We start from the raw sequence: 15778 nt of genomic DNA, 5'->3' as shown, positions 1-15778 counted from the left end.
CAATTTAGGGAATGTATCATTTGAAATTAAAGAGTTCACCTAAATTACCAACCTGGGCATCCTCAGAGGCATTTGATCTCTGAGGGGAAGAGGCCCAGTAAGAAAGCCAAATCAAAATGTACTTACAATGAAGTGCGCCACAAGACTTTTATCATGTCTTCTTTTGCTTTTCTCTACATATTGCTGAAAGTGATTAAAAGTGAGAGTGTGTAGCAGCCTGTTTGCATGGCCTTGTTATGCTGCCTTTGCCTGGTAGGATAACTATCAAGATCTCGGACCATTACGATTCCAGTGCCTGAAAATACAGTTTTATCATACCCACGTTTACCAGATACAAAACAGGCTACCTCGAATAGATTAAAACAAGAGTGTCAGACTCTGGTCCTCGAGTGCCATTGGCCTGCTTGTTTTTCAAAGATCCCATACCCACTGTTGATAGCGGAATTTCCCAGTTTGGGATGAATAAAGTATTTCTATCTATCCATCTACCTGGATCAGGTAATCAGAAACTACAGGTTCAGGCATAGGTGGAAAACAAGCAGGACCGTGACCTTCAAGTGCTGGACTTTGACACCCCTGGCCAACAAAACAATGCTGCTCGAGGGCACAGACAGAAAAAAAAAAAAAGATTGTTTTGATACATCCTTAAACTGGAAGATGTACACTGATTCACTTCTGTTCCTGAGTTTATTGAAAAACAATGCTCGCAAGTGGACAGGTGGCTCATATATTGAATTCAGCTTGAGTGCCTGCAGCCTGACAACAGCATGATACTAAGAGAATGAGAAAACAATAGCATCATTATTATTCATTCAGAATGTATAATGCCTTGACAGTTCTTCTGTGAGACTGGTTTGTATGTTTGTTACATAAGGAAATCTTCAATAAATTAAGATTCGAATTTAATATGGGTGTAATATTGCTAATATATTAATATATAGTGATATAGTAGAGTATAGTAATATTAAAACAAAGGAAAGTTGTATTCACAGTAAATTATGTTTTTATTAACATTCCAACTTAAATTAATAATGCACACTTTCATTCATTCATCCCCCACCACTCATCCAACAGAGCACACACAAAGATATTTAAATGCAGACAAGCAAACACTACAAGATTTCTTCATTGATTTCTGATTAAGAAAAATGTTCCCATTTAGGCCACATGGCTAAAATAGACAAGTATGGAAAGAAAATACTTTTGTGTGTAATGACCTGTCATTGTCTAAATCTTGTAGTGTGCATCCACTGTAAGACATTGATTTACACAGCCAAACACACACGCTCAAATGACATAGAAATGTCCAGCTGAGACCTGCATACTTTGTCTTCTCTCTCTCTCTCTCACACACACACTCATTCACATGCCTGAAAACAGACATAAGGTCCTTAAAGGGTATGATACTGTATTTTCAAATGTTTCATGAGACGAACACTTCAAAACATATGCATGCGCACGTCCAACAATCTCACACACACACACACACACACACGCACACACACCCACACACACACACACACACACGCACACACGCACAAATACCAGCCATGTTGACGGGAAGTGATTTCTGTTGTATGGATTTTGTAGTCGGGCCCAGGTTGAGTTTGGAAGGTCAACCATGGGTGCGCTTACGAGGCTGCTTTTGCCGTCGTGGTTTCAAGATGATGTAGCGCCTGTAAGTGGTGTGGTGGTCTGATATAAATGGGATGTAGAACGCTCTGAGGAAAGGAGATGACCTGAAAGAGAAAAATGTTTCAGTAGAAAAATGGATCGATCTCGTTTAAGCCTGTGTAAGCAGGGAGCTATTAATTTTGTCTGTCTTTATTAGTTTTGTCAAGTAAATTGCTTTACACTGAGAATATCCCTGATGTATAATAAGGTTTTGTTATTTTTTCTAGTCTCTATTATAGGCCTTTTATTGTTACTTTGTTAAGATATGTTATGTTCTTCTCAAATTCAAAGATTTACATTATGATATCAAAAAGTTTGTGAGTCCTTATTTTTTCTGTTTCTATGTAAATGGGAAAATGCATTTGGGATAATACCTTGATGCTTGCAGGAACGGCTTATAGGCGACTACACTCCACTCCTCTTTGTTGGCTGAATAACGTGGCTCAAGTGGTGTCTCTTCCTCTGTGTCCAGGTCGACTAAGTAGTGGCACTGCCTTAAATCCACCTGCTCAGAGAAGAGCTTCCACAATTACAATACAAATACTATGAACTATAGTGTCTATGAGTCAAAAAAAACAAAACAAGCATTTGTCTTAAGTGACTCACGTATCTTGTTGGCTCCTCCAGGTTCTGGTCATTCATGTTAGCTGGGATGATCTGTGTGGCCAGAGGATCAGAAGCGTATGGTTGAGGCAGCTGCCCCTTAAACTCAGACTGAATGAAGTGCAGTTGCCAGCTGGAGAGTAGAAACAGTAACTATGAGCAAGTGACGAGACACAGGGAGTCAAGTATACATGTGTATCTTGCATGACAATTTTTCCATGATGTTGGTTAAGAATTATTTATAATATATGTTAATTATAGAGATGTGAAGCAGATTTAAAAGATACACTCTGCCTATTCACATTGAAGTAAATAAATGAACTTGAAAGTGATTAAACACATTTTCCATATTTTATTGGACTGAAGACTTGTAAGAATCCTGCGTACTGACTTGTGTGGTAGAAGGAAGCTGCTTGGGAAGCGGTACCACTCTTTGCCCACACACACACTGACAGGTCTGCCTTCAGGGACGGAGTGAAGAGTCGGATCCTTGGCGATGCGATGAAACTCTGGATACAGGTCCAGAGGTGCATGGTAGCCTATGGACAGAGAAAATCCTCATTTGTTCATCCGGATCTGTTGTTTTTATTGTCTGGCACTGGTGCTTTATAGTGGCATCATGTCTGTGTGTACACACACCTTTGAAGAGTGTGACAGAGCGAGACAGAGACAACAATCCAAAGACCATGACCGTGCTTAGAGCCAACCAGTTTGAGGAGACTGTGTAGTGCTCCAGGCGGTATCGCTGGAAAAGGAAGTGGTAGCACTTCTGCAGGAGATAAAATTCATCTGTAAAAAATCATTTTACATGCATTTCCATTCACAACTAAAAAAAGCCTAAAACAAACGAAGGCAACTAAAACAGAGTAAAACCACACCTGTAGAGATGACAGGGCTACTGCACCACTGAGGCAGATGAGAGGGTAGATGGGAAAGAGAAAACGTTCTTCTTTATGAGGTCTGGTGAAGAAAACCAACATCCACAGATACATGGGAGACAGCGTCAGCCAGTATGGACGGCCCAGGTTCTGCACTGCAGAAAACATAAGTATACCATAATCACAAGATGAACTATTTTGAAAATTACCATAACCAAAAGACAAAAGACTCTTTAAACATGTTGTACCTTTAATTTCTTCTTTTTCTATGCCTATACTGAGGCAGACTCAGATGCAACATCAGTGGCATTGTTACTATTTTATTTTATTTATTTTTAATACCTACTAATAATGTGGATTTCATTAAGTTATATCAGCATTTAATCTGTTTGCCCGAACAACATGCTGCACCCATGCTGATAAATGTAAACAGGAGAACAGCAAGACAATGAAAAAGTGCGTCACTTCATGCAAAAATCGTTTTGGTAGAGCAGACACCCTCTCTGTCTCAAGCAATGACATATTTACATTTTTAGTGCTGAAACACACCCAGTCCTCACCATTGAACCTGTGTAACAAAGTCTCCATGAGAGCAGTGAGTGGCAGTGAAAAGAGTGCCAGAGCAAACACCAGGTTGAAGTTCAAAATCCCATTTACAAAGTAGAAATGCCAAGGCTCTGTACCTGAGGAATAAACACAAAAAAATACAAAAATGACTGATTATGATAATAAAATTACAGATTATCAATAGAAAAACAAAAGTGTATCACTGTCATGAATTATTTAAAGGAGAAATCCAACAGAGATGGTTTTTAAAGAATTTGCTACAATAAACAAAACATTCAGTATTGATGGTGAGGACAAAAGGAATACAGTCCCATACACATATTGTGTTACAGTCTGTGAATTAATAATTCTGAGGATTATTTCCCCTACACTTAACAGACAGAAATAGAAACCTACTGGTACATTTTCAACAGATTTGATATAATACTGTTGGTGTGACGTCCTCTAGAGTCCAATAAAATATTGCAGCTTTAAATGGTTAATGTTCTCATGTAAAATCCTTTAAGCCCCATTATTAACATGACAACATAATAATACATTAATGATGTATGCTCTTGTATATTACCATAGAGATCAGGTCCATGTGGAGTGAAGACATTATACAGTAGAATATTAAGTGGAGCAATGACCAGTTTGCCATAAAAAAAAGAGTCCACTGCCACCAGAGGTACCTGCGAAAGAGACACAGGATGAACAGAGGGGGAAGTGAATAGACTATTAATATTTTGCTTTAGCAACATAAACACAATACATATTTTTTTAAGAATCATATGTCAGCGCTGTTATTACTTTTCTGTATGCTACATAATGTGATTATATTCCTGAATTTAATGATTAACTCTCCCACAAAGGCTCTGTGCAGACACTGCAGCTGTGACAGAAACTCACCCACATGCACCTCAGTCCTGTAATAGGTAAATTTAAAGCCTTTAGATGCATTTTTTGAAAATACTCTCACCAGCATCAGAAGTAGAGCGACAGCTGACCAAGTGATAAAACTTTTCCACTGCTTTTTTAACACCAGCAGGTCAAAGGCAATTGGAATCCTGTGGAGAAAATAATCCAAAACTGTCTATAGAGCAGCACATTTTGACAAGTCCGTGTGGGCAAAGTACCAATAACTAGGGATTTTAGCTTACAATCGTACCCAATCAGAGCAGAGAACGGCCAGCCAACGATGGCACCAGCAGCCACACCAGAAATGGCTAACGGTGTTGAGTCTTGGAACCACCCTGTCATAGCCACCAGGGTCGTATACATACAGAAAGAGGAAGGCAGGAATGCTGAGGAGAACAGAACAAAACAGCAGAATATTAGACTGAGAAAAATGGTATGAAGATGGATAGTAAATCCTCAAGAGCGCTGGACACCATTTTAAAAGGTAGACAATTATCTGAGTCAGATAAAGTGAAGAAATAATACAGACTGATTAAAGGAGTAAGAGATGACAACAGAAACAGAACTAAGTAAACAAATATATTACCAACCTGCAGATGAGCAGAACATCCCTGTGCTCAGCACAAGGAATGCCAACATCAGGCGGCCAACGTGCAAACCAAACTTCTTACACACTGCCCTGTGTTACACACACACACAAGCTGTGTTGTTAACTTCTATATTAATATATATACATGGATATCTATATCTTCAGCCCAAAGCACTAGGGACATCCACTTCCATTTAAGAGGAGGGTAAACTCACTTGTAGAAATAGAGTTCACAGACACAGCAGGAGAATGCTAAGACACATCGTACAAAGTAGAACACCAACACCTGCAACACAATCACAACACAAACCTGAAACTACTGGAAATACTCAATGACATATATACCTGTGAATTCATCTATGGTTTAGGGTGGCCCCTAAGAGCATTTAAATAATTCATTTAATTTAATGCACATTTTTCTCAAAAGGAGTGTATCTCAAAATTTATAACAAATTTTATGTTCCTACACAAAGTTATTTCCTTCCATGACACAGTTTAAAGTAACCACAGTACACTCGTATCAGGAGCTGATTTTGCTAAAGGTCAGCTGAAGTCATCTCAAAAATCTACAATAACAAGCAATGAAATGACAGCAAGTTTGGAAAAATTACCTTGTTTGTTTGTAGAACGTGGGCATGCAAACAAGCAGGAAGAGCATGTAGCCATAAGTAAGCATATGACCTGATGGCGTACAGTGGAGAATATTCCCATGTTTGCATCCCTGTGCCATAGAGCAGGTAGTGCATCTGTCAAAGCAATCATGGCCACAGTTACAAAAAGAAAATCGGTAACTTTAAGGAACAATACTGAGATGTTGCAAAATTATTATAGATGAATCACAAATACTGCACTTTAGGGATAGTGGTATTAGTGAGCAGTACTCACAGGCTCCCAGTAGTTGAAGGTTTCATCGCAGTCTGAAATGTTGCTGAGCAGAGCTGCACAGAAACGTGCAGAAAGCAAGCATTTAAATGCAGTTGAACCTTCTGGAGCCCATACCTGCCCTCCACGGCTTAGTGACCTTTAAAAAAAAAAAAATCAGGCACATACACACATGAATTTATATTTGTGCATAATTTAAAAAATTGGATATTGACTTGCCTCATGTAGAGCAAACCTGTATCCTGTACTGTTATTATTATTAGTAGTAGTGGTGGATTCGTTTGATTACTTAAGTTTTATCATTATTATTAGAGATTTTGATTTTACATAATTTATTTGCTTTTTGTTTAACCTTTCAGTTTTTCTTTTCTTTGTGCATCCTGCCTAAAGACTGCCTTATACATTTCTGTAATAATTATTATTAAGGTAGCAACTAACAATTATTTGCATTATCTCATTGTTGATTTCAAAGCAAACTATTATAGAGACACAGGTAGATAAATAACATAAGATGTAGAGCATGTTGTTGCTTGTCCATTTTTGTCTGCCAGTGTTTCCTCCTGTTCACACTCATCATCAGATTAATTCAGATTAGCTGGCTCAGATACATTTTAGCACTGATCCTTGGTTTACGTTATATTATGACACGTCACATTACAAACTGGAACGCTTTTTTTTTTTTTTTTTTTTTTTTTTAAAGGACCTAAGCCACGTGTCAGCAGCACCATCCACAGATTAATAATAAGTGTTTAGGTAAGTGCTGAGCATGAGATGACCCCATGGTGTCAGTCCTAACCCAGACACTGGACTGAATGAATGAAGCTGACCAGCGACTCCACTACGTTACAAACTCAAAGGTGTAACTAGTAGTTACTGAGGATTAAACACCGAGCAGACATTGTAGTTCATATGTCAGTAAGCACACGGTGCTGTAGATGGTTAGGTGGACGATATCAGTCACTGTTATGTCCAAAACTTATCAAAGTTGCTAGCTAACCAGCTAGCTACCCCCGCTCAGGCTGTCAGTCAGCCCGGGGATGGAGCGTCTAGCACCGACGACTCTGACGTCTTTCCTCTCGGCTCATACTCACTCTTGCCGGGTGTCTGTGTTTTTAGTGTCATCGCTGCCTTTCTCTTCTTTCGGTGGCCGAGCTTCGGCGGAGACGTTCACGTTGTTGACATCTTGTCTACTGCCTCGCCTGGTTCGCTGCCGAAGCGCCTTGGCCGCCATGTTTAGCGACGCTTCTCACGAGTCGGAACTTCGGTCATTTTCGGCAATGTCCGGTTATTGACAGCTTTCAGTATGGTTCTGACATTTATGCAAAATAGGCAAATTACATATTTGTTTGATTTTTGAAGTGAGAATAATTAAATACAGCCACTGAACTGTTAATGTTTTATTTCATAAACTTAAAAAAGTAAAACAATTTAACGATGGCATGTGCAATAATAATTTTTCAAATATTAACTTTATTTTTTCACTTATTGTCCATATATTTATCACACAGACTGAATAAATAACCATTAAAGGAACTAAAATGCTTAGTTATGTTTTTAAATAGATCTTTTAAGTATCGGGCTCCTAACCCCCATAACTTATGTATTGCACAGTGTATAACTATATAAATATACTAATATTTTATAAATGAATTACAGGTCATTTCAAATATAGACATAGCAGGTCAGGTAAACAGGCAAAATGCGACATTTGCCTAAAAACAAACATTCAAAGAATACATTTTACATATTTCCACAAAATTACTCTGAAAAAAAATAAACAGCTTATAAACCTAACACATCTTAATCTCTAACGTCTTTACTTTTTTATTAGCAAAGTTCTTTGAATACAGTTCTTTCCAAAAGTCTCAAATATATAACCTCAGAGGAGTTAAACTGAATTATTTAGATGCAAATACTGGCTTTTATGCATTGTCACACGTCTTTTACCATTTTGCACTGATTATCAACAGATCACAAATGTATCTGAAATAACAAGTTTATTGTATGATAAAACACACAGATACACAGAAATCCTTTAGTCATTTCAAAGACAAACTATAGAAAGCAATGCCTCAGATATTCTATATGCTCATCTACAGTTTTGCAGATGTTTATATTTGTCCTAACAGTCATAAATAGACTTGTAATTTTAATATCTGAAAAAAAATAAGACATTAAATCCATGTACCTATGAGAGACTGAAATGCAGCTACCTGATGGTGACTTGCAACCGAGAGGAAAGTAATGACTCAAGATGTTTGTGAAACTGGAGTGCTTGTGTGTGTGACAGAGCATGTGAGTGTGAGTGGTAGACGAGTCTGTAGCAGTAACTGGTCTGGCTCAGGTCAGGATGTGAGAACATATCAATTAGTTTAACTTGCTCCACAGTCCCATGACTGGCCTCTCGGACCACTGCATGGAATTTCTTCTCCTCCCACATTGGCCCTGTCCAGAAGCTGATGTCAAAGTTGAAATGCTCTGGGAACAGGGAAAATGGGTGAAAATGTGTCCCTGGTGATGGGCAAAGTGAAAACTGCTTTAAAAAGCGTGGGTCATGTGACCACAGCAGCCGCCAGTCGGGGATGGAGAACAGGAGCACGGCAAGAAGGTCCAAATTTACGGACACGGTGACACTGACATGGCCAGCGTTGTCACCTGCATTGCTTGCAAACACCTTACCAACCAAACCCACCGGCTGTGCCGTCATACGCAGTCCTCTCTGTTCTGTAACCAGGCCGACTCCATAAGGTTTGAGCAATGTTTCCAGTCTTTGCCCAAGCAATGTGATTGGCTCACATTGTGAAGGTAAAACTCCCCTGAGGAGAAGCTCGTGAAAGGCAGGCTGAGCCCAGAGTTTGATGGGCACATTCCTGAACACGAGGCCGCTAATGCCAAATAACAAGCTGGTAACACCATTACTGTCCCCACAGCCTCCCTCCTTCTTATTTACTTTAACTTCACCACTTCTGTTATCTTCATCATTCTCCCCATGTTTCCCTGCACTGTTGGTCAGCTCCTCTTTTTTAGTTAGAAGCTCTTCCATTTGAGGAAGCAGAGATGGACGCAGCATATAAAGTGCATTTTCCTCCTCAGGATCAATATCAAGAGAGTGTGCAGACCTTAAGCTCTCAGCTGCTTTGCTCCTCACCCTGCATGTTTTGTCTGAGATAACACATGGACCTGACATAATGTTCTGACTGTCTGCACCCACCTGACTGTCCAAAAATGTTAACTGACATTTTTGTTTGTCGGTAGAGGATTGAGCATCACAGTTATGGTCCTTTTGAAGCAGGTGGATCCGGTAGCAGTCTGTACTGTCTACATCACAGCAGCTCATCTGCAGCTGTTTGGCCGACAGGAGCAGAGGAACGGTTTCTGTCGTCATGGAGACCGACCACTTCTCCTCCAGTCCTTTGAGAAGAAAATCTTGCACCAACCTGACGGGGTGGACAGAACCTGAGCAGAGAAAGCCCCTGATGAAAAATAAGACACAATAAGCACATAGTTATGTAACCTTCTTCATGTTGAAGGCTGATTACTCAAACAGCATGAGAGTTTCTGTGTTACTGCACCTGAATATGTAATCACTGAGCTCAGCTGGTATAGTGTACTGGACGTTCCCCTCTTCAACAACCTCCTCCACCTTAACCACCTGAGCAGAGGTGTATAGGAGGCTGCGAGTAAACACATGGATCAAAGCCTTCTCCACATGAAAGCCCTTATCCTGGCTCCTGTACATCAGTAACACCATCATTAGACAAAAACATGCAAAATCATACCTAAAATGCACACACACATATACCCTATTTGAACACTATAACACTCACCTGCACTCCTTACCTGTATCCAGTGCACTTGTAGCTCTGGTATTTCTCACCGTCAAAGGGATGGACGTCACTGAGGATTAGATGTGCTTCTGCTGCCATGGCAGCCACCTGCCAGCTGTTGTGCCACTCTCGCTTCGGCTGGTCCGCTGGTGTCCCACCTTGTCCATTGCATAAGGAAACATGAACCTCCCCGTCTTCAGCCAACACCTGAACGCAACTGGAGGCACACAAACATAAACCCAAGTCATGGAAACTTTTTTTTAATTCATAGAGTATGTAGACGACTTGGACAGTTTCAGCTCTAATAATTGCTCTATAATGTTTTTACAACCCTTTGTGTACAGTAATTTAACAAAAGAGGTCAAAGTTCACAAATGATGAATGCTGTCTAAACACAGGCAGGGGTGTAATAAATCTGACAGTGAAGCTGTAGAAATGGGGAAAAAGGACTGGATGTCCCAGATGTAGTAATACCTGAAGAAGAAGTTTTTCAGCAGTTCTCTGTTCTTTTTAACTCCACTCTTTCTCCCGCAGTGAGGAAAGTTGAACACCACACGGTCAAACACTCGGCCCTGCAGAGACGCACATTCCCCCAGCTTTGTGCAGTCCACTTCGAAAAGCACAGTCCCACCTACACAACAGTGAAGAAACGCATTAAATGCAGCCTCATCAAATGCTCTCGGTGCAGTTTGAAAAAACACACACAAACGCGTACCTGAGTCCTTGATTATCTGAATGTTATCGGCTGCACCTTCATGCCGCAGTGCCTCGTCCTGGCGCTGCAGACAGGTGGCCGTCACACTGCTCTCAGTCTCAAAGTACAACTGGCTCATAGCGGCAGAAAACGAGAAGTTCCCTTCTCCCACTAGCAGTATGGACCGTGAAGGAGACATGTCCAGTTTAACAGTGTGGAAACACATAAAAAAGAACAGATTCACAAAAAAACTGCCCCCGTTTAATATCTCTGAGTGCCGAAGGAAGAGATGCGCGAAAAGAGCGAGTCAATGCCCTCAGTCTTCTTCACGGTCTGATGGCAGCACCTGCATGTTTTAGCGTTTTAATGCTGGCTCGGTTAAATAACGTTACACACATTACAGTGACTATAATGCAGAAAAAACCCGCTGACCTTCTCCCGTTCCCCGAAGGTGCAGCGCATGAAAACCAAATACTGTCCCAGTCCCACCTGTAGCGGCTTACGTCGAACACTGTGTCACAAATACAGTAGTCCGACGGGAAACAAACCCACAGGGACGGTAGGCTTTTTACCCGAGTCCTATAAGCGTCAACACGCAAAACAGTTAGATGTTACGTTATCTAGGTGAAAATGAAAAAGTGTAGTTGTTATTTTAACAATGCTACAACTGCGTTGTTGGTTGTATAGATATGAATGTAAAAGTGTAATATTTCAGACCACTTCGTTCATCTCATGTTTTCAGTGGGACGTATCTGCAGGGTGGCGCATCACATCTGGAGGAGGGAGCTATTTGCAGCATCAGTAGTCTTCGCATATTAGCTAGTAGTTAATGGAAGAGGGAAATCTACCCGGCAGCTTTTCTAATGTGTAATTCTCGGAGCAGCTCGGGAATTTAACGCCTCTCGATAACATCGGAATCAGGTAGTGAAACCAGCGGAGGATTTACTGATGCTAAGGTCACGGTCGCTAACGGAACTGCTGCACCTGCATATGAAATAAGACATGATATGCGTTATCATGCGCATCATCCTAATCACCCTTGGAAGTGCCAGTTTCAAATCCAATACAAACCAGTTTAGAGACCAACCAAAACTGGTTGAAAAATAGAAGTTTTTATTCTCAGTTTTGAGGTCATCAAATTGTGAGTGTAGGTGTTTGTGCAAAGCTGGATCTGTGAATATTATTTATGATGAAAACATTGTCTGTACTTCATGTAAACATTGTCAGCTTCAAGATCTGGGTAAAGGACACCTGCTCAAGGAAAATGTGTGTTTTTTTTCCCTTTGCTCTATGCCATGCCTCCGCTGTCTTCCCTAAAGGATATACTCACATAAACATACCGCCTGTAAAAGAGATGACTGAATGGGTCAATGCATCATCTTGAATCAACTTTGTCTCTGTTTTGCCTTGCAGGACGTGTTGTGCCCACATGGGCAGCGTTCTGGCTGTGTCTTCCGGCGCGGGCCACCACAACTGGCCTTTCTCGAAGGACCCTTCTCCTTCTCGTTGGGATGCACATCCTGCTCACTGGGACAGTCCGCCACGCTGGGAGAGGAGAGATGGCCGCCTACCCAACCCAGGCAGCTTTCACTCTCTCCACAGGAGCTGCAAAGGCATGTCTGGCTAGGAAGCAAGAAGTGCAGTGTACATACCGAACAATACACAGAGAAATGTAATCAAGTGTATTGTCATTAAAAAATATATATATATTATATATATATATAATATATACAGATGTGGCCAAAGAAACTGCCACCCTTAACCCTCACTGAGGTGACAATGCTCCATTTCCCTGAAAAATGTTGATATTAAAAGCAGTTAATATTTGAAATGGTGAAGAGTAAGACAATTACAGAGTATAAAAAAATGTGTTATTAATGTTTCTAATCCTTATGCTGTTTTTCTCCTGATCTCCTCAGATGTTTTTCCTCAACAGATTGAGGGAGTTAAGATGATCATTAATAAAACTCTTAGCAGCTTCTTCAAGGTAACACTTCCACTCACACTCATTTATGTGAACTATTTGTTATATATTTGTTGTGTACAATAAAGGTGTTAATCTATTACATCTTAAGATACTGTGATGCATATGTTTGCTGTCAGGTCAGTCACACTCTCCATCTCAGTGCTGTTAGTCCTTCATACTATCGATTTCATGTGGAGCATCTGCAGTCTGATGATTACAGCAAAGACAAGGTGAAGCACAAGTCATCAGATATTAAATATAATACCACTACTTTATCATGATTGTGCTTATCTGTATAGAAAACTTCGGCCTTTTGAGTTGATAAGTTGCATTTTAAACCTTCCTCAAACTTTAGGATGCCCCAGCATTAATTGGTGAGATGGACTCTTCAGGAAGTCTGAACGCTCATGCTCTGCTGCATCTCACCGAACGCGTACGAGCCAGATCGGTGTTCCAGGTGAGATCCTGATGTTTTTCTTTTTTCCTTAAAGCCATCTGTCCCTTTCCTACATTCAGTCACCATCTCTGTAAAAGTCGGTTACACCCCAGTATGTGAATTTTTGATTGTGATTTAGACCCAACAGTCCCAGTTTGTAACGTGGCAGTTTGAGACTGAGTACAGAGGGAATGACTTCACTGCTGCTGTGACAATAGCCAATCCAGACGTCATCAGAGAGTCAGGTGAGAAATGACATGTGGACTAATAAGAGCCTCACTCAGTTTTACAGTCATCAGTAGTATCTGATAAAACTGCATTAATGTAGTGGCATAATTGTAAATATTCACCAAAAAATATTATTTTTTAATGCCGATATTCCAGATTTCCTTACTGTGTAGTTTTTCACTGAATGTAACTGTAAAATTAGCAGTAAAGGGCATTTTTGCAGTGCTGATCTAATCTGTGATGTATCTGTGTGTGTTTCTCTTTGACAGTTATCCTTGTGGCACACTTCCTGCAGAGTGTGTCATCTGGACTGGTGTTAGGAGGGGAGTTGGTCTACCATCGGGGAAGAGCAGAGGAAGGAGGAATTCTCACATTAGCTGGACAATACTCAAGTGAGATAAAAAAAAAAAAACAACTGTGAAACTTCCATATTTTCTAACCTGATTTTGTTGATTTAACCAGTAGTGTCTTTCATTTTTTTGTAGGACCAAACTGGGTGGCAACGCTGAATGCTGGGAAGGGAGGTGCCCATGCCAGCTACTATCACAGAGCCAACAAACAGGTAGAGCCAGTACATTTATTTTAGATGCATATTACAAGAATGCATGCATGTTTGTTTGTGTGTGTGTTTCCAGATTCAAGTTGGAGTTGAGTTTGAAGCCAGTACCAGGACACAGGAGACCACAACCTCTTTTGGGTACCAAATGGAGCTCCCAGAGGCCAACATGGTATTTCGAGGTAAATTTCTTTCTATCATTTTAAGTCACAATAAAACCTATTAATAAAACATAAAATATATGCATCTTTTTCTGTGTACATATCCAGGTATGATAAATAGTCGGTGCATAATAGGGGGCGTGTTGGAGAAGCGTCTGACCCCGCTTCCTGCAACCCTGATTATGGGTGCCTTTGTAAATCACAGAGGTGACAAGCTGCAGGTGGGCCTGGGTGTCAACGTGGGATAATCCTCCACTAACTCCTGCTGGCATTGTCAGTACAACCATCCAGAGACCTATTTCAGAGGCTTCTTAATGATCCAATCTTCCAAGATTTATCAGCCTCAGCAAAACACTTTGAAGCATTTGAATAGTGGACTCCTGTCTCCATAAAACTAATGCATCTCATCTTGAAACCTACCTCTGAAATGGAGGTGATGTTTTCCGATTGGTGACAACATGAAGATTGGATGAACATTTGTGATTTGAAGTTACTGTCTCCCTGAAACCAGAATGCACATCACCTTCTGGACAAGTTAAGCAGAAAAGATAAGAGGCATAATGTACTGTAAACTAAAAATAAATCAGTTTTATACTGTATGCAGCCATAACTTTATGTACATAGATTGTATTAAAAGATAATAATGTTTTACATGTTTTAACCCATTAACTAGAATTTATGTACAGTATACCTGACCTTCCTGCTGACCATTTTCTAAAGTAGATTGTTGTTTGTAAAGCTAATATATGAATCTTCCTTATCTTCCAGGCAACCATTGGTTTGCATTTGTGCCAGTATGATTTGAAAATCATGCTTTTTTTTTTTTGGCATCTTTTTCATAAATCCTGAAAACTGGTAATGCCACTAGCTACAATGAATAAAACTGAGGTTTGATGCAGTTGCTACGCTCTGCATCACCACAATAGTAAGAAATTAAGAAAGCGAATTAAATGTTCACCGATTCATTATCTCAAGCCAGTTTCTGTCAGCTGGCTGCATAGAGGATCGAACTGAAAACAGTGTGGCTGGCAGTAACATCAGTTCTGTTTTACACCAGTATGAGCAAGTGATTGTGTGTTTGACTCTGTGAACATCTTTTTTTTTTTTTTTCCACAAATGAGCAATTGACTCTAAGACAAAAGGTGCTGTACCATGTATTAGCACCTCCAGCTGAGATGAGTGGCTATGCACTGACTCGACTGAGTGTATTATATGTACTGTATATAGATGAAGGCATGTGGAAACACTGACCTGTATGCAACCTGCACTACTCATGCTGCTTCTGGGCAGTTCCAGTCCCATTTAACATATAAAGTCTTGCATATGTAGTATTTATACATTATGTAGTATAAGCATGGAGGAGTGACTGATTTTTTGGGCTTAATTTATTAAAGATGTTATTTCTGTTATAGTTATGGTTTCTTTTTCTTCAGTTCTTCGTGTCTGTGTGGAATGACTCACTATACTGTGTTTGTGTTCAGCTCAGCCTCTGACTGAACTCAGAAGTCCAGAAACTCTGGTACTTTATGTTGTTTTCCTCCAGTCTCTCTCCTTTTTCCGCTCTCTTCTGTACGTTTATAAAGCAAGGTCCACAAATGGCGTAAATGTTTCACTCAACATTGAAACATTCTCAATTTCTGCTCTTGCAAATATAGAACTTTCCAGTAATTTGGTGTGCATTGACTGTAATACTCTTTTTACATACAGTGAGCACAAACATTCAAAAGTGCATCTGTAAGATACAGTGGTGAAAAACAACAGATTGTAAAACACCCAGTTGGGACTAATGGGTAGCTTGAACTTTTAATACAAAATCCTAA

General features: G+C 40.1%; 3 protein-coding genes across 5 annotated transcripts; 1 reads left to right on the top strand and 2 right to left on the bottom strand.

The window, feature by feature from the left end:
• Positions 1-666: 666 nt before the first annotated feature.
• On the bottom strand, positions 667-7337 carry alg9 (ALG9 alpha-1,2-mannosyltransferase). Of its 2 annotated transcripts, XR_003296997.1 has the most exons (16): positions 7182-7337; positions 6094-6229; positions 5820-5954; positions 5424-5494; positions 5210-5298; positions 4870-5005; positions 4681-4768; positions 4288-4393; positions 3716-3838; positions 3156-3310; positions 2917-3046; positions 2669-2816; positions 2281-2410; positions 2049-2179; positions 1541-1739; positions 668-1500 (listed from the first exon to the last, which is right to left on the bottom strand). XR_003296997.1 is itself a non-coding variant. In XM_026328285.1 (15 exons), the coding sequence occupies exons 1-15, from the start codon at positions 7319-7321 to the stop codon at positions 1616-1618; spliced, it is 1842 nt and encodes a 613-aa protein (XP_026184070.1). In that variant the 5' UTR covers positions 7322-7337; the 3' UTR covers positions 667-1615. The 2 variants fall into 2 exon arrangements, 1 of the variants encoding a protein (XP_026184070.1); XM_026328285.1 differs by having other exon boundaries at positions 667-1739.
• Positions 7338-8068: 731 nt separating this feature from the next.
• On the bottom strand, positions 8069-11126 carry fdxacb1 (ferredoxin-fold anticodon binding domain containing 1). 2 transcript variants are annotated; one of them, XM_026328979.1, is made up of 6 exons: positions 11044-11126; positions 10633-10782; positions 10392-10548; positions 9931-10134; positions 9663-9821; positions 8069-9563 (listed from the first exon to the last, which is right to left on the bottom strand). In XM_026328979.1, the coding sequence occupies exons 2-6, from the start codon at positions 10748-10750 to the stop codon at positions 8300-8302; spliced, it is 1902 nt and encodes a 633-aa protein (XP_026184764.1). In that variant the 5' UTR covers positions 10751-10782; positions 11044-11126; the 3' UTR covers positions 8069-8299. The 2 variants fall into 2 exon arrangements, with proteins under 2 accessions (XP_026184764.1, XP_026184763.1); XM_026328978.2 differs by having other exon boundaries at positions 10633-11045.
• A 268-nt stretch (positions 11127-11394) lies between these two features.
• On the top strand, positions 11395-14609 carry LOC113143389 (mitochondrial import receptor subunit TOM40B). Its single transcript, XM_026328980.1, has 10 exons — positions 11395-11532; positions 12025-12224; positions 12531-12598; positions 12715-12807; positions 12933-13034; positions 13153-13258; positions 13511-13633; positions 13727-13803; positions 13877-13979; positions 14067-14609. The coding sequence occupies exons 2-10, from the start codon at positions 12041-12043 to the stop codon at positions 14204-14206; spliced, it is 996 nt and encodes a 331-aa protein (XP_026184765.1). The 5' UTR covers positions 11395-11532; positions 12025-12040; the 3' UTR covers positions 14207-14609.
• The last annotated feature ends 1169 nt before the right edge of the window (positions 14610-15778 follow it).

This window comes from Mastacembelus armatus, chromosome 14, assembly GCF_900324485.2.
Source record: "Mastacembelus armatus chromosome 14, fMasArm1.2, whole genome shotgun sequence".
NCBI classification, from domain to species: Eukaryota; Metazoa; Chordata; class Actinopteri; order Synbranchiformes; family Mastacembelidae; genus Mastacembelus; species Mastacembelus armatus.
Note: the sequence above shows the minus strand (reverse complement) of the source record. Positions and strands in the feature narration are given on the sequence as shown.